General features: G+C 36.4%; 1 protein-coding gene across 1 annotated transcript; it reads left to right on the forward strand.

Annotated features, from left to right (window-relative positions):
• Positions 1–1,675: 1,675 nt before the first annotated feature.
• On the forward strand, positions 1,676–26,862 carry sestd1 (SEC14 and spectrin domains 1). Its single transcript, XM_052606765.1, has 19 exons — positions 1,676–1,796; positions 3,550–3,613; positions 4,707–4,785; positions 5,489–5,597; positions 6,284–6,374; positions 9,309–9,422; positions 14,457–14,570; positions 15,407–15,501; positions 15,709–15,764; positions 17,022–17,248; positions 18,548–18,670; positions 20,699–20,893; positions 21,627–21,741; positions 22,248–22,407; positions 22,508–22,589; positions 22,677–22,799; positions 24,058–24,249; positions 24,830–24,951; positions 25,725–26,862. Exons 3-19 carry the CDS (start codon positions 4,731–4,733, stop codon positions 25,879–25,881), a joined length of 2,130 nt encoding a protein of 709 aa, XP_052462725.1. The 5' UTR covers positions 1,676–1,796; positions 3,550–3,613; positions 4,707–4,730; the 3' UTR covers positions 25,882–26,862.
• Positions 26,863–27,201: the final 339 nt, after the last annotated feature.

A 27,201-nucleotide genomic window follows, 5' to 3' on the forward strand; every position in this document is an offset into this window, starting at 1 on the left:
ATAAATTGTTTATTTTGTATTTGCCTACATTATGTATTGTAACAGTGTCATTATTAACCAATCATTATTGCATCATAATTTTTTTATATAATGCATTTTAAGTCATTTTAAAGGCTATTGATGGCTTAGGTCTGTTTTTATAGCAAAAAAATAAAAAATACAGTAGCCTATATTAATACTTTGTAAATCATTATTTGAAGTAACAAAACCATGGTTAATTTGCAGTTACCATGGCTACAATAACAATGATTTGTGCCAACTCTATGTTTTTTTTTTTTTTTTACTTTTACTTTTCTTTTCTCTTCACTGGATTGGATTCATCCATCAGTTATGAACATTCAGCCGCAAACATGAGGTGCGAGCGGTTGCGAGCGCGGATGGGAGAATGAAGGAAGATTTTTTTGTTTTTTTTGGAGCAACTGGGATGGTGACCCCTCTGGGAGTTGGTGCCCTAGGCAGATTTTTCAGTTCGGAAGTTCGGAGCGGGATCGCGAATCATTTGAGTCAGTTCGCGAGTTCAAAGCGGTTTCGCAAATCATTTGAATCAGTTCGGGAGTTCTGAGCGGCTTCGCGGATCATTTGAATCAATTCGAGAGTTCGGAGCGGTTCGCGAATCATTTGAGTCAGTTCGGGAGTTCGGAGCGGGTTCGCGAATCATTTGAGTCAGTTCGGGAGTTCGGAGCGGGATCGTGAATCATTTGAGTCAGTTTGGGGATCGCAAATCATTTGAATCAGTTCGGGAGTTCGGAGCGGCTTCGCGGATCATTTGAATCAATTCGAGAGTTCGGAGCGGGTTCGCGAATCATTTGAGTCAGTTCGGGAGTTCGGAGCGGGTTCGCGAATCATTTGAGTCAATTTGGGGATCGCAAATCATTTGAATCAGTTCGGGAGTTCGGAGAGGGATCGGGAATCACTTGAATCAGTTCGGGAGTGGGATCACGAATCACGAAAGATTCGCGCTCGTAAATTTTCAAATGGGCCATTACCTTTAATTCGTTGCTGCCAACTGGGGTGGCAGCAGGGGAGGCAATGTTTTCTTTTAGGCTGTCATTTGGTTGGGCTTTTAAACAGCGGCGGTGATGAGGCTCCATTTCCTTCAGGTGTGCCCCATCACACGCCGCCAGCCAGGACTCGTCCAGCGCCCCTCCTCTCACACATCCACTCCAGTCGGGAGCCTGGTGAAGGGCAGCGATTTAGGACGGGGTGCCAGTGACTAATCAGGGAGAAGGCAGCTGACTCGTCACATTATATATATATATATATATATATATATATATATATATATATATATATATATATAATCTTTATTTCTTTTTCTTTCTTTTTCATGTTGCATGTTGTTTACTTGTCTGTTATCATCTGTTTGTTTCATTTTGCAACTTATTTCTCAATATAAAATATGTTTAGTTTGACACATTTTGATTGAGAAAAGGTAAAAACAACAACAAAAAGAAACACCCATATGATTATATTGACTGTTTTCCGATGGCAAAAATGACATCATCGCTCAAACCAGAAATTCACTTCATGTTCGGACATTTTTTGCATAGTGTATTCGATGTCAGCGTTCCTCTACAAATATAGGATATCTTTTTATTTAAAAGATGCACTGTGTGTTTAAAAAAACTCTAGACTCCGCCCATTACAGGGAGAGACACGCCCTGCTCCATCATTTGGGAGGAGCAATATGAACAGGACCAGCCTCTTTCTAACAAAACATAACGCTGAGAGTCTTCTCAGTATCAAAGGCTATTATCAATAACATAGATCAATTCCGGAGCACAATACGGAGAAAGGTAATTTTATTTTTCATCATAATCCATTTACGTGATTAAGGATGCTGTGAGGTTCTGAGCGAAGGCACATGGATCATGCATCCGCGTCTTTAGCAGGGCTAACAATCACAGCGTTATTGTCGACGTTCCTCTAATGTACGTTAGTTAGGGATTGTCCTTCTAATCAATCCCAAAATACACCGCATTCATGTTAGTCATGCCTTAACCTCTAAAGTATGAAATATAGGTCATTACCATCGGATCTGCGTCTCGCGCGTGCCAGAAGCTATGCACTCTGCTTGAAAATATGGCTCATGCGGAATGAATGCCAAACTGCATTTAAATATGTATTTTCCCATGACACCCTAGCCTCCTATGTTGTTGTTAGTAGGGGAGATTGTTTCACTGCGCAGATGACCGGTAATTGTAATATTATGTAGGCCCTATAGGTGGATCACGTCTTTGTCTCGCGCCTGAGCTCCAGAGCACGAGCGAGTCATTCCTGCAACTCTCAGCCAGCTGTTGGTTTGATTCCCAGGACTGGCCAACTGTTGTCTTTATGTGTCCAGAGTTGAGTCTCAAACACCACAGGATAAACTTAAATGCTTAAACTGCCAATGTTTGTTTATAGAGAGGCATTGACATGCACAAATGGAGGGAATTGTGTCCAGAACATGTCCAAGTTCTGTTTCATAATTTAATTAACGAAAATTAATACGACAATTATGGTTTGCATAAAGAATTTTTTTAAACATATTGACATGTTTGTGACTTAAGCACATTTGCTCTGGTTACTGTAGTTCAGAATAATGTCTCATTATGATAGTTTTTATTGTTCTACCTCTCATTTATGCAGGCCTAGTTTAAAACATTGCATCACAGCATTGGTTTTACTGAATACATAAAATTACAGTAAATATAATCTCATGACTGACCATTACTGTCATGAGGATGAATGTGAATTGCAATGTGAATTTTGATGGGAAAATTGTCTATTTGTCATGAAAACGTCATAATGAAATGTTCCAAAAATAGCATTGGCAATAGCAATAGTGAAACATGCAGATGTATTAAGGAAATTAAAAAAAATTTTCTTAATGCAAAAATCAGTTTTGCATATACAGTGACATTGCAGAATGATTATTATGTCCTAGAACTCTTACGATTTGGAGAGATTTGCACAAACACATGGGCATTGGCAGACATTTGCATTGGGTTTGGCCAGTGGGTTGCATGGCAGTGCAGCGTAATACTTCTAAAGGACCAAAGGCCAATTATTTTTATTTATTTTTTTGCTAGCACTCATTCCTTGCTTGCAGACACATCAGCAAACCTTGCAATCACTGCTGAGCTGTCCTTTCCATCCTTTCCTAAATGATGTGGCACTTTTCCTTGCATCAGCTTATGTTAAGATGAGTTTGCCAAGTTGTGTTTCCTTTGAAATCCTCCCTAAATCTTTATTCCCTTTAAAAAATATTTTGACGGACATTTAATTGAAATTACTATCAGTTGATTGCTGCTGGTTGATTATTGGACACTTACATGACCACTTCCATTCTCGGCAGAGTTCATCATCTCAAATGAATTCTGATGTATTCAGGCTGGTTGAACTGTCATTGCTGTAAGCTGGATGCCAGAATCCAAATCGTCTTAAAGTAGTGTTTTTTTTTTAATCTCTCTCTCACTATCTGTATCTCCCCCATGCTTCATCTTTTTCCCTTTCTCCTCCTCTGTTCCCTTTGCTCTTCTCCTGCCTCTCTCTGCATCTTTGCAGATCATGTACCAGGAAGGAATCGCATGAGATGGAATGTTCTTGATGTGCTGCATCATTGCTGAAGGTGAGTGAGACTGTCAGCTCTTTGAAATCTAGATCAGCCTGCATTTGAGGACTCGGATCACTATGTAGTTGAATCATGCTGTGAATGGTCCAGTGTTGCCTAATTGTAGTGATTTAACCTACTTTTCTGATGTTTTGCCAGTTTGTCTGTTTTTATACCATTCTGATATTTCTGGCATGTCAATGTTGCTCTGTTAAGGGTATGGTTGGAAGCACTTTTGGTTTAAAATTGTGCTTGTGTAGACTATTTATCATAAAAATGAACAGGAATGCAGTGAATGTCTTGGCATTAAAGCAATGGTCCACTCAATTGAAATTCTGCATTTAGTTACTCACTCAAAATGTTCTTCCAAACCTCTTTCTCTCTCTCTCTCGCTCTCTCTCTCCAGTGAATCCATAATAAAGAAATATCTTTAAAAAAAAAAAGAAAAAAATCTTTAGACCGATCCCTCGTAATAACAACTTGCCATTCTTCAAGCCATCTTCTGAAGTCATCTTGCTTCACACACCTTCATGTTATTCCAAACCAGTATGACTTTCTTCTGTAGAATATAAAAGAAGATATCTTAAGAATTGTCTCTCTTTTGGTCACAGTTGACTTCTACTTTATGGACAAAAACAGTTTAGTCGCCCACATTCTTTAAAATATCTGTTGTGTTCTGCAGAAGAATGTAAGTCAGAGTTTACAGGTTTGAAATAACATAAAGTTGAGTAAATCATGACCAGTCCAGACAAGTTCTGTGGATAATGACTTCAGTTTTGGTTGGTTCCTCATGCAAAGCTATTGTGTTTTATGATTCTGTTATAGTATTTTTCTGGTTCTTGTTTGGAGCTTGTCATCAGTGGTCCCTATTTTTGGGTAAACTATTCCTTTAATTTACAGAAAAGCAGTTTTTGTGTTTAAAATCTCTTAAAGAACTGCATGTTATATCTGCCTGGAGAGTATCTATTGAAGTATTTTGAGTCATAGGCACATATGTAGTTTCATTCATTCTCAGGGAAAATTTGGGGCTATGATCCTGAAATCACAGGTATTTGTTTTAGCCCTATTATGATGTTATCTAAAAAGATACTATGTTGTCAACTTCTTGCAGCTGCGTGTATAGTCTCATTCCAGAATGGAGGCCTTCAAAATACTGCCTGTGCTGAAGAAGAAACTGGCCTTTCTGTCAGGTAAAGACCAATAATTGGGGTTAATTAATTGAATGAAATGTGTTTCATCAATTGAATGAATAGTCAGTTATTTTTGGGTTGTTAAAAAAAGGTGCGCTCGTTCAAAACAGTTGCGTTTGCTCCCTCGCTGGCTGTGCTGATTTAAATCTACCGGTACTTTTGTGGACAATCTGGACAATCTGTGATCACGCTTTGGTGACGGTGCTGTGCCATGCAATCGAAAAGCACAATTAGAGTGTGCTAGCAAGGCATTTTTGGGAATTCGTTTTACTCCATTTTATTAGTTATTTGTGAAAGTTGGACTCTAAAAGGCCCGTTCACACCAAGGATAACTATAATGATAACAATTAAGATATAGTTTTAAAAAAAATTCTTTTTAAGACTATTTGAGTGCACTATAACTAGACACCACAGCTCAGCATGCAAAGTCCATTAGACCACAACTCTGACAGCAATGCCACGACACAGGAAATATTGCTTGCACTCATATGAACTTCATCTTCCCATAGACGGCACTTGACATACTGCGAATTAATTGCACGTTGCGATGTCTTGAGGCTCTACTCCTCCAGTAGCTTTTTGTAGTGCATCTTTTCCTTAAAGAATCACACTTAGACACGGTTTTTCCATTCGTACATCATGCTTTACTCTGTGCTGCTGGATTTTCTGCATATTTCCTGACTCGGCCTGTTTGGTTTTCTAGGAGGCAAGGACAGGCGCAGTGGTTTGATCCTGACCATCCCACTGTGCACTGAACAGACCAGCATGGAGGAGCTCAGTGCCACTCTGGATTACCTACTGAGTATTCCCAGGTAAAATAAAAGCAATGAAAAATGTCATCTAAATGGTGGAAATGAGCATAAACCATTCAGAATTCATTATTTGATGATACCAATAAATGATAAAAGTCTAATACCAGTCAAAACTGAAGAAATGTGGTAAAATTGTAGCTTGCTAATCCCTTGTTTTTACCTAGAAAAAAAGTTTGATGTACTTGGCATGGGCCTGTGCATGTTTATTAACCATGATAAAAATCAAGGTAAATCACAGTCTCTTATGGCTTATTGCTTTAATCTGATCCTATTATTAAAGACATAATCATACCCTGAGCTGCAGCGGCCTGTTGAGTTTTGAGTCTGAAACCTCACATGATGCTGGCAGTAAGACCATCACTGGTTCTGGAGTCCCTTTTATTTTTCAATGCTTTTATAGTGACCTTCTCCAAATTACTTTCTGGTGGCATTTTAGTGGGTGAGTTGGCTGTTCCCTTCCCCTCAAAGAATGAAAAGAAATGTTGTTCAGGCCTAAACCTTTTAATAGTAACTGTATGATTGAATACATGCTTCTTGGAATCTGTGAGACACTGCGACTCAAACGAACTCAGAACAAACAAATTAGTCTGTTCAACAACACAGCCACAGTGGAGTCATTGTAATTGATTCATCGTTTGTGGACTGACAGCATGTATCATATGTGTTATTCTGTTGTGTCTCTGCAGCGAGAAGTGCAAAGCTCGTGGTTTCACCGTCATCGTCGACGGCAGGAAGTCTCAGTGGAATATAGTGAAGACTGTTGTTCTGATGTTGCAGGTGAGAAAATATTTTTTATTTTATTTTTTGCACGCTTTTGGGTTTTGTTCAGATTGGCAGAGTAGTTTATGTGGAAATCTGATTCTTGCTTTTTTCCATTAATGAAACCCATTAAAATTTGTGGTGATTTATGCTTAACACTTCTGAAGGAATACCTGTAAATAATGAGATTTCAGTGCTATTATGAGAAGCCCATGTGATGTGCATTTCCTGGTTTTGTAGAGCGCATTGTGTTGTTGGAAATTTGTTGAACTGAATGGATGCTTGTTATTTGCTCCTGTTTCTGTGACACAGCACTGAATAGCTGCTGTAAACTTAGGCTTTTATTTTATATCATGACTTATTTTTTTGTTCTATCAAAGTCCCAAAATGCAAGTCCAGTCACTAAGTGGCCATCTTGGCAGTGCCTCTGGACAGCTATTTTCTAGTCAATAGCAATATTTCACAGAAATTGTTAGGATTGGCCAGCTAAAAGACATTTTTGAGTGAAAAACAGGTGGTTGGCTCTTTTCATTGAAAGTTGGGATGTATTGATTGTTGTTGTTTCTCCCAGTTATTTTATCTGTGCATAGTCTGTATCCTGTACTGTATCCAAGTCAGAATTACAAAGATTAGAATTACAATTGAATGCCACTTGAGGATAAACTTCCAACTGGGAGATTTGTGTTGTGAAATTAATGATGCTGTTGAATGACATTGCATTGAGTAGTTTTTTTATTTATTTTTGTTTAGCACAGAAATAAAGGATGCATTAAACTGATCAAATGTAACTGACCGTATAAACAAGTATAATGTTACAAAATATTTAAATAAGTAAATTGTTTTATAATAAGCAAGTAATGTATCATGGTTCGTAAACTAATGTTACAGTATTGACATTAAATGTTTCTTGAGCACCAAATCAGTCTATTATGATTTCTGGGAATGAAGGCTTTTTTTATTTTTTATTTTTTTAGTTGAATTATTAAAAAGACCGTACAAGCGGTTACATTTTTGCACCTGTCATTTTGTTTCAGGCATTAGATTTCCTGAAGGAAATAGCAGCTTAAAGGCAGCATTAAAACAGCATTAGCTTTGAATTATTGTTTCATTGTATTCCTACTAGTCGTTGTTGAATTTATTGCAGATATTTGTGAAGAAAAACAATCTTTTAGGAAAAATCAGTACCTTTTAACATCCCATTTGAATAGAACTCAGCATATGGACTATTTTACTATAAATTGCAATATTGATTTGCCAAAGAAAGCTCCTGAACCCTACAACGTTTAAGTGGTTTCTACATCGTAGATTTGTGTAATTTAGCTCAGACTATTGGTGGTGGAGATGGCAAAGCCTCACCCTGTTCTCATATGACCTGCAGTTTTTAGTTATTTTACTAAGCCTTCTCTCTCCATTTGAGAGCTTTAGGAAATATGACATTATGAGAGTTTGTTTTGAAATCAAACTGTCCTTCACACCAGTAGGTTCATTAAAGTTCTTCAGTGGATTTTAACATGTTGATTTGGCGATTATGTAGAAGTAAATTAAACCGTTTGTGTAATCTCCGTCCCCCTTTTATATCTGTAAATCAATGATCGCAACCCTCTACATTGCGAGTAAATCACTCGCATATGCAACTAAATCTTTAATCTGGGCGACTAAATTTTTATTCACCAGTGTGTGAGTTGGAGGCTAATTACAAGTTTAGCACAGATATATTATTACTCGTCGAGCACAATGACTGAGCGCTTCAGAGTTTCTCTCTCTGTCAAGCGATCTGTGTTATTTTTCAGTTCATCTAAATGGATGCGCAGCACACCTGTGTTTGACATACCGTAAACTCTAGTGTAACTGAGCATGACTCGCCGTCACTTTCGCTGTCTCACACACATGCAAAGAGACGGCGAGAGAGTCTTGCATACCACGCAGAATTGACGCGCTACATGTAAGCAACATAATTTGTTGTATTTTCCTGTCAAAATAAAGGAGTTCCTTTTGGAATTCTTTTAGCTTTTAAGAACTGCCGGGTTCTCCGGTAGTCAGTTGAAGTAATGTGCAAACGGCAATCTCATTGGCTAATGCTCGCCTGTTATAATCACTGTTTTGAGTTCTGCTAAAATGACTAATATGTATTTATAAGGGCCTTTCTCACCACCAGAACCTTTTCAAAGTGCCAGAACTAATTGTGTGGATAAATGGACGGACACTGATGTGCAAGGACTTGTGACAAATGTAGCACTGCCAGTTGTCGTTGAAGATTCTTAGTGTTTCTTTCCGATCTTTCAATCGCTTTACTTATACGTTGATATTCCATGTCCATTATTATGAAACCCGCAAGACACAACAAAAACACAGCTCCGATCACCGCGTCCTCCATCCTGCTATTGTTAACATTATTCTTCTTTGTTAACATTGTTGAACGCCGCGCACAAATGGCAATGCTGTCGACTGGCTTAAGTCACGTCCTAGTAAAGACTGTCGGTGCGAATGCAACCCTTTAAATGTTAACGTTACTGGGAAATAGTTCCCGCAAAATCGTCCCAGGACTGTTCATTTAGTTCTAGAACCAAAGTGATGCGAAAGGCCCTATACATGGTTTTAATTCTAATTTCATTAAATAATACGTGATTATCACATACAATGCTTGACTGACTGATGTTAAGAATGTAGTACTTTCAGATATTTAAAAAGCTGTGCCATTTTACAAACACTAGAATATATATATATATATATATAATATTATCACACACATGCATATATGGTATATCAGTCTGGTGAGTAAACAAAAAAAAGATATACTAGCCAATGGTGATTCAATTGTCAGCGTGTCTGTAGAGGGTTGGATGAATCCATCACTATTGATCAATAAAAAGAAAATGCTCACCTCTTCTCTTATTTGTTTGTAATTTGCAGCTGGAGTGTGAACTAATTTTTTTATTTTATTTTTTCCTTTAGAATGTGATTCCAGCTGAGGTCTCTCTTGTGTGTGTGGTGAAACCTGATGAATTCTGGGACAAAAAAGTGACCCATTTTTGCTTTTGGAAAGAGAAGGACAGGCTTGGCTTTGAGGTAAGTGTACTAGAGGTGTTTTGTTTAAGTGGACAAAGAGCTACACTTTGACTAAACTGTATTTGACAGCAGGCATGGGCACGATTACACAAGCACTTGGTGATTAAACATGAAAATATTTGTTACTTTCCAACTTCTAAGCATTTCCTTTTTAATTTTATGATTGGTTGCAGTGGCGGTGGTATCTTGTGGTCTGATTAGTTAAAGGTTGGGACTGTACAAATTTATACTGATACTGTTGCATAGTTTTATTTGTACAATAATCTTACAATACGTATACCTGTTGTCTGAAACAGCTGTACAGGAAATGGTACCTAAATTCCACAAAATAAACAGGTTAACATTTAGTGTCAAAAGTTTCGACCCACTTGCTTATTATATTATTACACTGTTCACATTTTAGCATATTGATAATAATTTAAATGACGTAATATGTTGTTTTATAACTTTTTTTAAACCGTTTTTTGTTAAGATTATGCAAAAGCAAATTCATCTTTTTTGACCCAAATGCATTTTTTTGAGGATCTTTCAGTGCTCCAATATTAATTAAAACTTAATAATTGAACCTCTCCTGATTTAGTCACTTTAGATTTTGTGCTCATCCTAAATGGACCATTTAGAATGGTTCCACTGTGTTTTCCATACGCATCATACCACAGTGTCATCACTTTGTAAAGCTGTGCATAATGCAATAACACAGACAGCATATTTAATTAGTAATGCCCAAAGGATCTCATGCGTATAAGTAGACAGAAGCTGCACATCTTCATTGACAGTGGTCCGAGGCTTCACTGTGAGACTATGTTTTTGTTATTGACACTAATGCATTGACTTTTTTTTCTCATTTATTTGTCAGGGCTCAGAGAGTTGTGCTGTGAGGGGAATAAGGGTTTTAGGGCTTTAAAGGTCATGAAGCACATCTGGGCGTGTATGAATCAATCATACAGGGAAACTTTCTTTTTTAGCTTTCGGTATTTTGAATGAGGCTGTGATGTTTAGGCTTCTCTTTTTTTATTTGAGGTCTTTTAGTGATGTTAGAAATGTATTCATAACAATTTTATAGTATTCATGTATGACCCCTTTTTACATCAACTAAGAACCTTCATTTTGTTCTCGTTTGATATTATTTTTTACATTCAGTTGACCTTTTCAGTCACCTAGTGCTCATTTAAAGTGATTCTTTAATAACTATATTAATTTAATAGAGTTGATTAGATAACTTGCAGAATCTACAAATTGTTTTTATAATAATAATTATAATGTATATTTAAATATTTGTAATTTAATATAAAAGTACTAATCATTAATAATAAAGATTTAATGCAGTTTGTATGTAAAATTATTAATTTAAATACATATTTATTATAAATTGAAATCATAATTATTATTATTATATTTACAATTAAATAAATGCACATTTATATTTTCTATATTGTCTTATTGGTCTGAATAGTACTTGTAGCATGTTGTAAGTGTTTAAATAACTATACAAGGAAATGTTTCAAATGGGTTGGTTTGGATCCTTCACTGTAATATCATAAATTGGAGCAGACTGCAATGTTTCCTCCAGTACAGTTTGCAGCCATTAGTAGTATGTGCACTGATGAGGCCTGGCCTCAAACTGCATACTCATTTATCTGGCCGTCTTGCTCTGTGCACTCTTTGGGCATGTACCAATAATGCCATGTTGCCTGGCAACCATCACATGGATCCCACCAAGAGCTGGATGATGTGTTTAGAAGGACAGTTGAACCACTGTCTCCTGAATAGAAACCTCTGTATGTGTATGTTTGTTGGGGTCATTGTGTTGTTTGGGCTGTGATCTCGGCCAGCAGGCCCCTCTAGCTGCCCTCAACTACCAGATGGCACAGTTTTGGCTGAATGGAGGCTAGTGTATCAGCATTAAGAAGTGGAGACTAGTGAAAACAGTCATCACCATATTCTTGTCCTGCTTGAGGATCCATTCTTGAATGGACCGTACGCTCCACATTAATCATTCTGCCCAAGAACCTCTTCATCACTGACGCTTGGTCAGGCATAAGTGAACATATGGGAAGGAAGAGACCCGGAGGCCTTATTAAATAAGTGGATCCTCTTTCACTGCCACTTAGGGTCCATAGGACCATCTGTTACAGGACTGCATATTTTTTATGCTTATTTTTGCTGATGTTTCTTTCCTTTTAAGGAGTTAAAGATGCTGATGCAAAGAGTTCCACTTTCCTTTTAAACAAAGGGAGTTGATCGCATTAGACTGAAACTGAATATTTTTGGTTTCAGCCAATTGTTGTATTATTGACATCTGGCAGCAGAGGCTAAGTAGATCATGCTAACCAGTCGACCCTTGACCCATTGATTTATTTATTGACCAGGTCGGTTTTGACATTTTGTATCTCATTGCATTAGCTGATTGGCAGCCATCAACAGTTTAGCATATTCTATATCCGTAAATGAATACAATAAATACAACTTTCAGATTCAGATGGTTTGTTTAAAGTAACTTAAAGCTTTTGTGTGATACTTAAGTGCTGTAATATGCATTATATCAATCATGTATTTTAGTTTATGTGTATATAGCATTATTTCTTCTGGTGTTTTTAAACAAGTACAGTTTAACCAATAGGAGAAAATTTTTTTTTTCTTCTAACTAATTTCTCATTAGAAACAACTTCTCTAAACGGTAACTTCGGGTCAGTCAGACTGTTGTTTGCTGATTTGATGCTAAAGAATATCACATATCTTATTATTATCATCATTGTAGTCTTTTTGTGGAAACTGTAGTCCTTTTTTTCAGGATTCTTGGAATAAATTTACAAGAACAGCATTTATTACTTTTGTATTGCTTTTTCAAATATTGCAAACATCTTTAACTTTTGGTCAGTTTAATGTGTCCTTGCTGAAGTTGCAAGGTGACCAGAATGCGAGCTGTTTGGGGGACTGTATTGATCAGAGAGCTTTAGCAAATGCAGTGTTTAATCTCCTCCAGCGAACCTTGCAGATGTGTGGGCACAGCTGGCTCACATCCAAGCTGGTGCGTCCCTGTGTTCAGGGTCACTGTGCATGAAGAGGATTCAAAGAGTTCACGTTACTTTGATTAAATAGATTGAGTTTGGTGAGCAGATGTTTTTTAAAAGGTGTAGTACACCCCAAAATTTCAGATAACGGATATTGTAGAAATAATATTTTATCACCCTATTTTTAAGGGTGCTTCTCTTTTTCTTTTTCTTTGTTTATTTGTTGGTGTATGTATTTTATTTTTTTAATTTTTTTGATGAAAATATAATGGCTTACACATCTGGAGTATGGGTGGTGACGGTATTTTTTTTTTTTGAGCTAACTCTTCCTTTTCAATGCTGCTGTGAAAGGTGTTAAGGTTTTTTTCTTCTTAAATTTTCAGTCCAGTTTTTAGTCTGCTCGCCTTCCGTCTGTGGATTTGTGATGATGTCATGACAGGAGATAAGACGAAATACAGTTCAAAAGCTTTTATGCTCAAACTCCATTTTTGAAAGCTCACAGCTCAAAACAAGGCTTTTTAGATGCAAGATCTCCTGTTTGTGAAACTGACATGAAACAAACCTCACTGTGGCTAATACATGAAGAGGCTTTTTTTATTTTTATCTCAAACTGTCCCAGGCAGACAGCCACACAGCGGGGGCAAAAACACGCCCCTGACATCCTCTGAGTAATTTACCCCAGATATTATGAATCCAAACTATTTTTCTCTGTATGCTGGAATGCGGGCTGGACTTGTTTGCAGCGAGGCCTGCCCATCCCTCCCTTGTGTTGACTCAGCTGAATATCTTTGCCATCTCTCTTCCTGTCCAAAGCGGAGGGGTCTACTAATTTTTGAGGCCGCATACGTAAAGCACATAGTAATGATAAACATTTGCATTTAAAGCATAACACAAACTACTGCCTTTAATTCTGATTTAATGAGCCTCATTCTCGTTGAATTAATGCACTAAGTTGTTACGCTGCTTGGCAGCTGTAAACGGTTTTGTTTTGCATTAATGACCAGCTGATTGTACATTTATCCTGCTTATTACATAACCAGCTTAAATCAATGTTTCATGTCTATTACTTAATTTGTATGTAGTTAAATAAAAATAAAGAGACCACTGAGTGGTATGAGGGACATCAGTCAAATATATAGGTTATTAATCATTACAAAGAATTTATTAATGCTAATATATTCTTTATTATTAGTTTCCCATATGGAATATATAATAATAATAATAAAATATTGATTTTATATAGTATTATTGTTAATTATATTACTATATAGTATTGTTTATCATATTTAATATGTATTATATAACTTGTATATCATAACAGTTGTCATTATACAGAAATAGTAATAATAGTCAGATATTGTAATAGTATTTTTTGTATTTAATTTATACATCAGGCTTTATACTTAATTATTTTATGGCTAAGGAAAGCAGTGAAATGTAGTTAATTTGTCATAGAATTTATAATATATATATATATATATATATATATATATATATATATATATATATATATATATATATATATATATATATATATATATATATATATATATATTTTTTTTTTTTTTTTTTCATTATACAGAGAATAATAATAATATAATATTATAATAATATGATAATGGCCGTTGGTCTTATTGTTGCGATGTTACAAAAGCAATGCAATTTGTATCATATATTATATTATATTATATTGACAGTTTGTGATTTTGACACAGCTGTGTCACCTGCAGAATTTGTCCTATATGCCTTCAAATATCAAATAAATTATTTATGGATATTAACCATGCATGGCATTTCTGCTGCAGAAGGTCATGAGCGGTTTCAGATTATGCTACATTACACACACAAATGCCTGTTTAATTGGTAACATTAGTGACTGCTGCACTTTGCCCTCTATTACTACAATTTCTTCTCCAAAATGGGTCAGGATGGTTTTATTTTCTTGTCTGTTAATATTCTCAGCACAAATGATGAAATAGCATTGTCTTCAGTCATACCTGAGAGTTAATTTTCTCTGTTTCAGGTGATTCTGGTGTCTGCTAATAAACTCACACGCTACATTGAACCATGCCAACTTACAGATGAATTTGGAGGGAGTCTGGTTTATGATCATTTGGACTGGCTCAACAAAAGATTGGTGAGAACCAAATCCCTTGGTTTCAATTTTAAATTGATTACTTTATTGGTAGACCATGGTGATTCGGGGTTATTGTAGTTAATAGAAGTGGGTAATGTATTCATGATATATTCACTTGATATAGCTGGCAATGAAAAGTGCAGAATCATTGTGAATATTGGTGTAATTTTAATTTAATTTTAATATTTAATAGGCAGTGTCATTGGACTAGTTCAAAATGTTCAGACATTTTAAATGAAAAGTTTTCTTTAAAATGTAATTTGTTTCATTGGTGAATGTAAATGAGCATCAAATATCACTCTTATATTCATACAGTGAAAAAAATGGCAGATAACATGGCTAATTGTTTGCTTTTTGAATCTACTTATCAACAGTGGATGTTTATTAGTGATGTATAGTGATTTTATTAATAGTTTGAATTATTTATTTATTATTGTTTTATGTACTTAAGTATTCTTTTTTATATTTAGCTTTAATTCATTTTTATTCCAGTTTAAGTAAGTTGCCTTATTGCTTATTTTATTTCAGTTAGCTGTCAAGGCAGCATTTCAAATTTTCTTTATTCATAGTCCCCCCCCCCCCTCTCATTTATATTTTATTTCAGCTATCAGTTTACAAAAACTATTTTTAGTAATTTTAGTTCAACTAAAACAACACTGGCTGATACTGATCATTTCTGGCTGTTTCACTGCATATACATAAATACTGAGATGGATATTGATGATCATCAAAAGGCTGGAAAAAATAATATTGCAGTGTTTAGCTATACCGCCCATCCTTTTAACAGTGTAATAGTTTTAACTTGAGGTCTTATTTGCCATTTATTCTTCATCTAGGTCTTTGAAAAATTCACAAAGGAATCCACGTCTCTTCTGGATGAACTTACCGTCATCAATGAAAATGAGAAGGGAAGCCAGGCAGAGAAGGACAGGTCATTTATGTCTCATTATCTCCAGACACGAGTCATTTCAGAGCCCACTGTTTTTCTGTCTGCTGTTAGTCATTCTGAAATGTGTAATTCAAATATTTAGTGGATTTAAAAAGCAGTCAAATGTACAGAGAAATCAACATGTTTGTTTCATTAAATGGTCATCATTTTATAGACAAGTGCTCAGCAACAATGTGTTGTTACACACAGGTCTTCAGAGAGCAACAGCCTGCCTTCATTTGATCCTGAAACGGTTCTCCAGACTGGTGAGTTGTGGTCTGTGCTGGCTGTGTTTGTATACATGTAGACTCTGCATTGAAATTGCAAAACTACCTTAAGTTATTTTTTAAATATTTTGGGTCCGTTTGTAGAGCTAGATTCAAAAGCAGATTTTGGTCTGGGAATTTTAACTGTTATACTCTATCCAGCATGTGCTGTCCACAGTGAAGCCATTTTCCAGCTGGTCTTTGACTCCATTCAGTTTTATTCTTGAGGTAGAACTAAGAACTTGGCTTAAGTGTTCTGTGTCTGACACTGTGCCCTTTTCTAAAGAATGGCTTCATTGGTTCAGTGAATCTGTGCCCAGTGTAAGTGATTCAGGCACCATTGTGTTGTGCACCATTTAAATCTAAATTGAGAATCCCCTTTAAATGCCTCAAAATTTAAATTGCAGCCTGAATTTTTTTTTTTTTATTAGAATTAGAATGCAGTTAAATTGATAATTTTTAAGTAATGCTATTTGGTTTTCTATATTAAATAAACATGCTTAATCAAGTTTTGCATTGGAAATTTATTAAAAAATGTCAAACAGTATAATTATTAAATTATATATATATATATATATATATATATATATATATATATATATATATATATATATATATATATATATATATATATATATATATATATATATATATATATATATATATATATATATATAAAAATCTTGTTTGGTTTGATGGTTTGTATTAAATAAAATTTTGGATTGTGCAATTCAGTGTTTTTTTGTTGTTGTTTTTTGCCTTTTGCCCTCAACATGTTTCAATTTTTGTCTTATTTTGTTTTGGGCTAATTCAGTTCCTCTGTTTTTCTGCCTATTAATTTCTTCTTTCCAATGTAACATCCTGTAGGGCCAATTCAATTCATGTTCATGAATTGAAAAGCAACAGATTCTCAATGAAGTCTTTATTTTGCCTAACCTTCGTTAGAATAAATCACAAGTATTGGCACAAATAAAAACACAGCAGTGGGACAAAATTAAATACAAAACAGTAGTACTGTTCCTTTCTTCTGCATTTGAGTTTGTCACTTCGTGTCTAATTTAGTTGAAATACTAGCTTGATGGATTCATACTGCATCAATTGAATCCGCACTCCATGACAGATGGGAACATTCGCCGTCACGTCGTGCATTCATCAGTTTCTTTCTTCTTGACACATTGCTTATGAAACATTTTATTACTGATTACTGAATTCAGTTTTCAAATGGCTTAAAAGATTTTTTTTACTGCCTGATCACAGGGCATGAGTTGCTGTCGGAGCTCCAGCAGAGGCGTTTCAATGGCTCTGAGGGAGGAGGAGGAGGAGGTGGCACAACCTGGTCGCCCATGGATGATGAGCTGCTGGCTCAGCCTCAGGTGATGAAGCTCCTGGACTCTCTGAGGGAGCAGTACACGAAGTATCAGGAAGTGTGCCGACAGCGCAGTAAACGCTCCCAGCTAGAGGAAATCCAAACCAAGGTCATGCAGGTAAAACACTTTTTATCATCACCAACACTGATAATGATAAGAATTGTAAACGGAAAAGTGAGCGATCACTTTCAGATAAGTCGAGTTGTGTTGTAGAAGAACTCTGGTGCTGTTCAGCTGTCACAAATTCCTGTGCTCTTTGTTTGAGCTGGGGTAGCATTGAGTTTTGGCAAATTCATTTGAGACATCTCTTTCTTGAACACCACATGATGTTGTGAAGTGTGAGGGAGTTTCATCTGTCATCCATTTTGCTTTATTCGTGTATCTAAATATCGCTGAGGTTTACAAGAAGACATCTTATTCCGAAGCATCAGTTCAGACTGTGGCTGGGCTTTGGTGAATCAGCAGTCTTGGTCTACAAATAGAGCAGTTTTTGGTGGTTCTTCGCACCATACAATCATTGAGTCTTTCCACAGAAAAGATTTGTCACATAGTTCTTTCACGTACACATCTACTGCTCTGTCTTCTTGGAAGGCTTACAGAATGCGCTCCCACAGAATTCCCCAGGAATCCGATCATCGTGGAGAATCGCTGGGAGAGAGCAGGGCTCCGCTGATGCATTTGTGCATAGATGCATCTATATATTGCGCTTTTGCCTCAGTTTTTAGTTGATCTCAATTTAGATCCGTGTAACATGGTTTACAACCTCTACTTTTAAACATTCTATCATTTTATTATATTATTAGTATATTTAGATTTTATGAAATATTTTTAATTTGAGGGATATTTGTCTTTATGTGGCACCATGAGAAGGAAAAAAACATTAGGTTCTTTAAAATAGATTCTCTGATTTAATATAGTTTATATTTATTAGTGCATTTATAGACATTCTTCATTACATTACAATAAGAATTTAGAATTGTAAACTCTTTCTTTGTGTCACATCTAGAGGCACCTGGTGTAGGGTGTTTGTCTTGTAAAGTGATGGTGAGAACCGAGGTTGTTGTTATGTTATGTCTTAGATGAAATAAAATGTCTGTTTCCATGGTGATCATGTTGACAATCTTCCATTTTGCCGCAGCTCCGAAATCCCATTTGTGCTCTGATATTAATGTTCTAAATCTGACAGCTGAAGGATTGTCCAGCTCTCCTACATCTGTCTTTTTGTAAACCAGTAAATATCTGATTAAGGAAATCTCTAATTTGAGCTCTCATCGACCCGATCCTGTCATTTAGTTAATTAGATTTGCTCTCTGTTCCTTCTTGATTTCGATTAGAGGCTGCTCTGTGGCTCGGGGGTCGAATGTGGTAGTGACTCCCTAATTAAAGGTTTCTTTGTCTGTGTTTGTGTGTGAGCAGGTTGTGAATTGGCTGGAGGGTCCTGGCACAGAGCAGCTCCGCACACAGTGGGGGATCGGAGACTCCATCCGCGCGTCTCAGGCCCTGCAGCAGAAACACGAGGAGATTGAGAGTCAACACAGTGTAAGTATAGCAATCACGTCTGGATTGTGTATATGGTTTTTGTGGTACGTACAGCCTCTGTGGAATGCAAATGGAGATTCTTTTGACAAATTTTCACATAGGTCTGTTCCATAAAAGGACAGTATTGAGTAACCATGTAAGTAATCATCCAAAAATAAGATTTGTTTTGTAGCTTCAGTGATTATAACGGGAGTTTTTGCATAGCTTGTGCTAGAATAGAATAACTTAGACCGACATGTTTGTCTGTGAAGCCAGAGCCAGAACGTATGATTTCTCCAAAATTCAGACACCTATTTTGATGTAGTTATTCTATTAATCGACATTAATTATCATTATAACAATATCAACAGCAATAACAATAATTCTTTATTATTTAAAACCGACCTATTAGCTCCCGTTTTTAAACATATATTTTTAAACCGTCAATTGTTATTGGCAATTGTTTAAAGTATTTGTAAAAGCATTTGGTTGAAAAGAAGTATTTTACATTAAAGACAACACAAATACAATTATTAGGATGGTGATTTAAAAATGGCCTTAACAGAAATGCCCCAATTTTAGCCTCAATTCCCGGAGGCTAAAATTGCCACTTAAAAGAAAAGTTGATTTCTGACCCTGCACCTCCGTCCATTTTTAAAGAATCAAAGGACGAGCTAAAAGCAAACTTATTAGAAAAATGAATGCTTGGTTGAAATGATTCACTTGGATGTTCTGTGGTGGCACTTGGCATAAAAAGTTTGTGAACCACAGTTGTAGACCATAGAACTTAAAACAGTTTGCTGAGAGACAAAAATGCAGACATTGTGGCAACTGTCTTCTATTCTACTGTGGTTTTGTGTTGCAAGATATAATTGCTAATTTAAGATTCGTGATCTGTCAAATCAACTGAAGTCAGTCAGATGACGCCAATATGCCACATGCTGCAAATCAAGTCCTCCCTGTAGGTGGCAGTATTGACGTATTTTACTTGAGGTAATCGCATGCTGTTCTTCTGGAATATTTTTGCTTCCAATTATGCACATTTTTAGAGGAAATTAGATTATATTGTGTTTAGATTCATTTTGAACCTCAGATTCAGGCTGCTTAATATATTTAAGTTCATAGTCACCAATCAAAGCTTCATGTTTACAGTCTTGATAAATGCATTTGATTTTTCTCTAAAGTAGTGGTTTTCCACCCAAAGATTTTGCACACAGATTTCCAGAAGGTCAGCTGATTGGCTTGTAGTCTCTGGAGTGGTTTGTGGTTTGTGGTGTGCTCTTGGCTTGTCTGAAGTAGTTACTGCCTCTGTATTTCTTCAGTGTGGTTTGTGGCTCAGCGAGACAAAGCCAGAGAACCTCTTTGATTTACAGGGTTCTCTGTGACGTAGATTTGTTGGCGTTGATGTTTTACAACAGGAAGGTGTTGTTTTGGAGTGTGTGTGTGACTCAGTGGCTTTATGGTTTTGTTGAACAGAGACCGCTTTATCATGTTGAGTCAGGAACCGAGCCAATTATAGACATGGTTCAAACTGTAGGTTTGTAAAAATGATTTAGTGTTAGTCAGCAGCATGCAAAGTGTTGCCATAATGGTGGGCTTTTTTTTTGGAAGACGGTTTAGCTATGCTGTTATTTCGGCATTCTTCAAATAAGGATTTTGAACACAATAGACATTTATCATGATCTTAACCTTTTCTAAAGAACATGTGAGCGGTCTTTGTCTATGTGAAAATCAAAAATGCAAGGGTATAAGGTTATGATTTGTTGCCAGGGTGTTAGATGGTTGTTAAGGTGTTTTGCCTGGATGTGGTTGTTTACTGGCCTCTGTGGTATTAAAAAAAAATTGGGATATAGATAGAGATGCATGCATGCATGCATACAAACACACACACACACACATACACGTGTTTGTATGTGTGTTTCATGGGAGCTATTGTATCCATTTGGCCTGCAGAATTGGTGTACAGTGTTTATGGACCTGTGGTTGTTATGATTGCTGGTGGTTTATTTAACTGTGTATTAACAGCTTATGTCATGCTGTTTGCTGCAGGAGTGGTTTGCTGTTTATGTGGAGCTGAACCAGCAGATCGCAGCACTGCTGAGCGCAGGAGATGAGGAGGACCTGATGGAGCTCAAGGGTCTTCAGCAGCAGCTCAGTGACGTCTGCTACCGGCAGGCCAGCCAGTTAGAGTTCAGACAGAACGTCCTGCAGTCCGCCCATGAGTTCCACATGACCGCACAAGATGTAAGATTCAATAGGGTCCGATGATATCACTAGACCCTCATGGAATCTGCACTCACTGAATTGCAGTTAAAGCTCTACAGATTTCCGCGGAACGCAAACATCTTGTTCATGTAGAAACAAGAAAATATTTTGGCTACTGTGATGCTTCCGCTATCAGTAGGTACAGTCTAACACTATAAGTTCTGTTTAAAGTCAACATGAAATCAAATTGGCCCGTTTTTTACTTTTCAGACAAACAGTTCTGGTCTTTTTGTGCACATGTCGTTTGTGCATGTTATTCCAAATGAAATCTAATCAAAATGCAATAACTTGCTCAGCCTCTGAAATTAATTTTCTTTTCATTTAATGGTATGAATCCCTCTTTGATTTTCATCCAATCCCCCTCAATCATCTGGCTCCACTGTGATATTTAACACCCGCTTCTTGCACTCCAATCCGAATTCCAGAAGGATAAAATCAAATCTCTCCCTACTTTGTTTTCTTTAGCTGAATATCTTGTTCCCCTTTGGTGTATGTCAAATAACAGAAATAAAATTGTCTTAAAAGCAATACAAATTGATATTCACAGGCCATTTACACACCGATTTCCTCCACAGTCAGAAAACCGGTCTACATATTCATTGTGGGCCTACATATTATTTAAAAGGCATTATAGATTGTTTCATTGAACGTTTCAACTGTGAATATATAGAAAGCTTTTTTCTGATGCTACTGTTCTATGTGTTTGTCTCAGTTGTCTCAGCAGTTAGATGGACTGTTAGGCATGCTGTGTGCAGATGTCGCCCCTGCAGATGGAGCTGCGATCCAGCAGACTCTAAAACATCTGGAGGAGAAACTCAAGAGCGTAGGTCAGAAAGCTCTGTTATCCTACTCATACGCCTGATCCTGGTTCATGTAATTATAGTTTGACAAACCAGAACTTTTAGTGCTTCTGCATTCGTATCACATAACCAAATGTTTGCTTTTCAAGAACCGCTCAAGACATAAAAATACGATAAACTGTGGCTGGTCATCTCAGAGGCGTGTTTTAACATGAAATATGAAGAAATTGTCATTAAAATTAATTGTCAAACTTAATTTTTTTTACATTCAAATTTAACAGACACTTTTATCTAGTGACTAATAAAAAAAAAAAAAATAAAAAAAAAAAAAAAAGCAATTATTTAACTGACATAAACCATTCATTAAAACAAAGCAATATATACTACTCTACTTTGTAATTAGTGCTTCAAACAGCATATACATTCTCAATTGTTTTACCAAATAGATGCCTTTACAGTAAAAAAAATAATGTAAAAATCCACAGAGATAAGTTTCTCTTTTTCTGTGAATTGAGTCTCTCACTGTTTTCCAGAGGGTGCCTTGCAAAGCTTAAGAGAAAAAGGCCAAGCACTGCTTGACCAGATGTCTACCCAGACGTCTTTTTCCTATGGCAAGGATGTAAACATTGAGAACAAAGACAATATCGACCATATTCACGGCGTCATGGAGGACATGCAGCTCCGCAAACAGAGGTTCCTCTTCTCTTTTCATGATTTTTAATCATGGACACAGCACTTCTGGTGTACCAAGAGAAAGTGATAATGGTCTGATGTGTTCACTTGTGTTCTATAGGTGTGAGGACATGGTTGATGTCAGGAGACTCAAGATGCTTCAGATGGTGCAGCTCTTCAAGTGTGAGGAAGATGCATCACAGGTCAGAGCTTGAAATTCAGATGGAAAACTGTGTGAAGTGGGTCTGTAGTTCCTGAGGGGCTGTAAGGGCCGTTTCATTTCTTCACAGGCAGTGGAGTGGTTAGGAGAGTTGCTCGATGCTCTGTTGAAGACCCACATCCGACTGGGAGATGATTCGCAAGAAACCAAAGTGCTGCTGGAGAAACACAAGAAGTTTGTGGATGTTGCACAGGTATTTAAAACTGTAGAGGTTTTGAGTTTGCTCTGCTGGCACACCTAATCTTAATAAATCAGCATTATATAATCAGAGTAATATTAAATAAAAAACAACATGAAATCCCAATGAATAAATCTGTTTTCCAATTATTATGAATTATTAATATATATATATATATATATATATATATATATATATATATATATATATATATATATATATATATATACCTTTTTCATTTAATTATTTTTATCTTTTATTAATACAATGGGTCTCATTCATGAAACATTTGTAAATATACGAGTAAATATCTGAGTGATTTGCGCGTAAAGAGAACTTCCCGAAAACTCTTTTCCTGATTCACAAATACTTCGTAAACGTCAGATGTGATAGTGAAATGTGTGTGTGTGTGTGTGTGTGTGTTAATGAATTCCAATCAGTCGTAAATGGGACGCACGTGCACGCTTATTCTCAATTACCATAAATCCCGCCCATTAAATCCGACTGACAACTATATATGAGCATCATATTATGACACCAAACGAAGGATTTCAACATGTCTTCTCAAAAGCGACTGAAAAATTTAAATATCTCAGCTGCAGAAATTGAAGTTTTATTATCAGAAGTTCATTCAAAACGCCACGTTTTATTTTCAAGCGTACATGGTGGTGTATCAGGTCCTAAAAAAAGGAAACCTGGCAGCATATTACAGATGCTGTTAATAGAGTTTCATCTGTTAATTGAACAGTCCCAGAAGTGAAAAGAAAAACTGTATGTAATTACTATATATAATATTTTTTTCAAAATGCTGTGTAAATATGTACCCGATTATGAATTAAAATGCAGCCGTATTAATGAGCAAAACGTTCAGACGTTAAACGCACTATTTACGCCTGGCTGGGAGCAGGTGTAGATTTATTTCGTACCAACTAACATTTGGAAAATACGAACGTTTTAATGAAACCGAAAATTTACGCCAGAACCACTTTACACGCGATTTACACAAAAATTAGTTCTGCTCGTGTTTCATGAATGAGACCCCCTAATCAAATTTTTTGGGGAAATATATGTTATGTATTGTATGAAAATATATTGCTACAGGTAAGGTAAAGGTTAAAAAAAAAAAGTAATTTTCTGTATCAAATGTGATCTAATTAATAATAAAATGTATATTTTTATGATTTTTTTTATGCATCTTAGAGTATAATGTTCAAGTATCCAAGCCCATGTTTTGTTTTCTGTTCACAGTAACTATTTCCTTTTTTGTTTTCAGAGCACCTATGATTACGGCCGCCAGCTGCTGCAGGCCACAGTGGTGCTGTGCCAGTCTCTGCGATGCACCACCCGCTCCTCAGGGGACACGCTGCCCAGACTCAACCGTGTGTGGAAACAGTTCACAGTCACGTCTGACGAGAGGCAGCACCGGCTGGAGATGGCCGGTGCTTTCCACACAGCTGCGGAGAAGGTTGGTACAGTTCTGCAAAACAAATGTCATAGCAAATTTAAGAGTAGTTTAAGGATAATTGTCAACATCTACTTGCCCTCATGGCATTCCAAACCTGTTTGAATTTCCTTCTTTCTATGGAACACAGCAGGAGACATTTTGACCAGCAGCATAATTCTTTCAATTTTCTTCCTTTTGCATTCCATGGAAAATATAAAAGTAGATGTTTTTTTTACCAACGTGGGAATATATAGATTATTTTTGTTGTGAACCGTTCCTTTAAAATATATTGAGTTGATTTATCGTGAAGAACCTTTGTCAGCTTAAGTATATTTATTACAACCTTATAAGGGTTTTTTCTTGCATGTTTTAGACCACACTGTATTTGAAGCTAATTACTCATTATTATTATTAATAATATTATTATTATTAATAATAATAATAATATTGTTAATTACATTCTAAAATTGTAGTGAAACTAGTCTGTCTCAGGCATGTGTTTGCATGTACTGTCTACAAACATCCCAGCTGTAATACACACTCTGAAGGTTTCTAGCTCTGTATTATGTCAGGCACTAATTGGCTTTCTTCCTGCTTTCAGATTCTGAGAGAAAGCCCTGAATTAGCCGAGCTGATGGTGGATGTGGAGGCATATGAAGAGGTGGAGACGGTGGGGAAAGGTCTTCTGGACAGGCTCACTGTGCCCGTCATTTTCCCTGATGGGTAAGAGCTGAGAGACCAAAGTCCAGCACGCTTATCAAATTCTCTACTCTCTGTTTTCTCTGAACTTTTGTTAGTATCATAATCATATCCTTCCATGATTGTCCTGAACTCTATAATCAGCATGCACGGGATTTATTTATTTATTGAAAATACCCTTATTAATATTATTATTATTATTAATTGTAATAGTTATTATAATGATATATTTTTGAGAATAGGATCCTTTTAAACTGTATTGAAATTCCTATGTATTTTCAATCTGTAGACACTAGCAACGCCATGGTCGAGGGTTTGATTCCCAGGGAATGCATTAATTAATAGAATGTAAATCCCATGTCACTTTGAACAAGTGTCTGTCAAATGCTTAAAATGTTTCCTTTATTTATGTATGTATGCATTTATTCATTTATTTACTTATATTCACTTAATTTTTGTTTTGTACTTATTCATATTTAATTTATCCACATGCAAAATACTGTTTATTATTATTTATTTATTTGTTTTGTATTAATCCATTTTTTTTATTCCAATATTTTAAATAGTATTGGAGCTCTAATTTATGTTGGCTACTTTTTTTTTTTTTTTTTTACTTCTGTAAATAAATGATGTGGGCAAATTACCTATGTGCCTCAAATTAATTTAACTCAACCTTTTTAGATTTACTTCCTCAACTGGATTGCTATATCATATTAGCCTGTATTCAACAATCACTAAGATGGAAATGTTTTGTTTTTGTCATCATTTCCTGCTGTCCTCATTCATCCCGGTTGCAGGAGCGAGCAGTTTTTCGGCAGCCCGGGCGACATGGCCTCCTCAGCCGAAAGCATCCGTGAGCGGATGAAACTAGTGGAGGAAAAGAGATTCCTACAGGAAGAGGCGCAGCAGCGGCTGGATGAGGAGGCTCTGGAGGCGGAGCCAAGGGAGAGTTGAGAACCCCATGCACTCTTGCAGGAAGTGGTGCGATCGTTGCGGCCCGGTCCAGAAGTGACCGTGATCACCCGCCGTCTCCGTTGTACTCCACCTCACCAAGCCATCTTAACTTACCAAGCGCAGTTAAACATAGTCTTCACAGGCTCGTGTTGCATTGCCTGTGTGGACAGCTGAATACTAAATCGACCACACTACTTTGATCTCTCGCCTCCCAACAAAGCTTTAGCTTACCTGTCGACTCTTTCTCCACCCAGTGAGGCGCCTTGAGCTTGTAATGGTGCTAATAAACCTATAGATTGTACATAAAGTGGCATCTTTACCCCATTTGTACCTGGGGCTCTAGATCTGTAGGCCTTTCCTGACCATAAGCATTGTATTTTCAATTTCTTTCTTTCAGTTGCTTTCTGTTGAGAATTACCAAACGTACGCTCTTGTGAAAGTATAAATATCCATCGGCAAGGCCTTTGCAGAAATGACTGAAGATGGTGTCTAATGTAGAACCGGTATTGACACAGGACAGGACATCAGAAAGTGAAGCTGTTGTGGTTCAACCATGAAGGTACAAAAAAAGCTAAGCTTTAAGTTCCAATGTAGAATCAATGTTTAGAGCTTTGTTTTGACGGTAAAATATGAAATGGAACGATGTTTCATCTCATAAATTGTCAGTCTAAATGCATACGCTGCTTGCATATGGATGCATGTCATAAAATATTATTTCCATATTTAATTTCCTTTTTTGTACCTTGCATACCATTTAAACTGATGCTTTTGCCATTTTTAAAGGCTATAGTGTATTTTATGAAAATATAAGTTGTATAAAATAAAGAAAAAAAATTCTCTTTTACGATGTCATAAAGCTGGCAATTTGTTAGTTTACGGGACTTTGTTGCTGTATGTGTGCTTTGCATAAATCTGCCTCATAATGTCCATTGCTGTACAGGAATATTCTAGCACCCCTCAATAAACATGGGCAATATTGTGTTTCTTGATTTTTGTCAGTGCCTTGCCAAATTATTAGCTGTAATTAGTTATTGTGTGTTTACGCATACTTTGAGGACTGTAAGATTTTGCTGACTGGTTTGTGCAGTAAAAATATTTTTCCAAACTCTTCATGCATATTGCATGGATGTCTGACTTGGTTTTGTATTAATAGTTTCTTATAGCTTCCTAAGATGCCAGTCTTTGAGTGCATAAGTCAGGCAGGTTATTAGTTGCTTGAGGTGTTGCTATTCGCTTACATTCTCCTTGCCCTGTGTGGCATTTCAGGAGAAAGAGTACATTTTGTAACATATATAAAAGGTTAAGATATTTATAAACTGA

The sequence above is a fragment of the Carassius gibelio genome, chromosome A9 (assembly GCF_023724105.1).
Source record: "Carassius gibelio isolate Cgi1373 ecotype wild population from Czech Republic chromosome A9, carGib1.2-hapl.c, whole genome shotgun sequence".
Lineage (NCBI taxonomy): Eukaryota > Metazoa > Chordata > Actinopteri > Cypriniformes > Cyprinidae > Carassius > Carassius gibelio.

Excerpts from the sequence above, each read along its gene's own strand:
- sestd1 (XM_052606765.1), top strand. The coding sequence starts at position 4,731 with ATGGAGGCCTTCAAAATACTGCCTGTGCTGAAGAAGAAACTGGCCTTT. Across the intron at positions 15,765-17,021 it reads TGAAACGGTTCTCCAGACTG|GGCATGAGTTGCTGTCGGAG; the intron begins GTGAGTTGTGGT and ends GCCTGATCACAG. Across the intron at positions 24,952-25,724 it reads CCCGTCATTTTCCCTGATGG|GAGCGAGCAGTTTTTCGGCA; the intron begins GTAAGAGCTGAG and ends TCCCGGTTGCAG.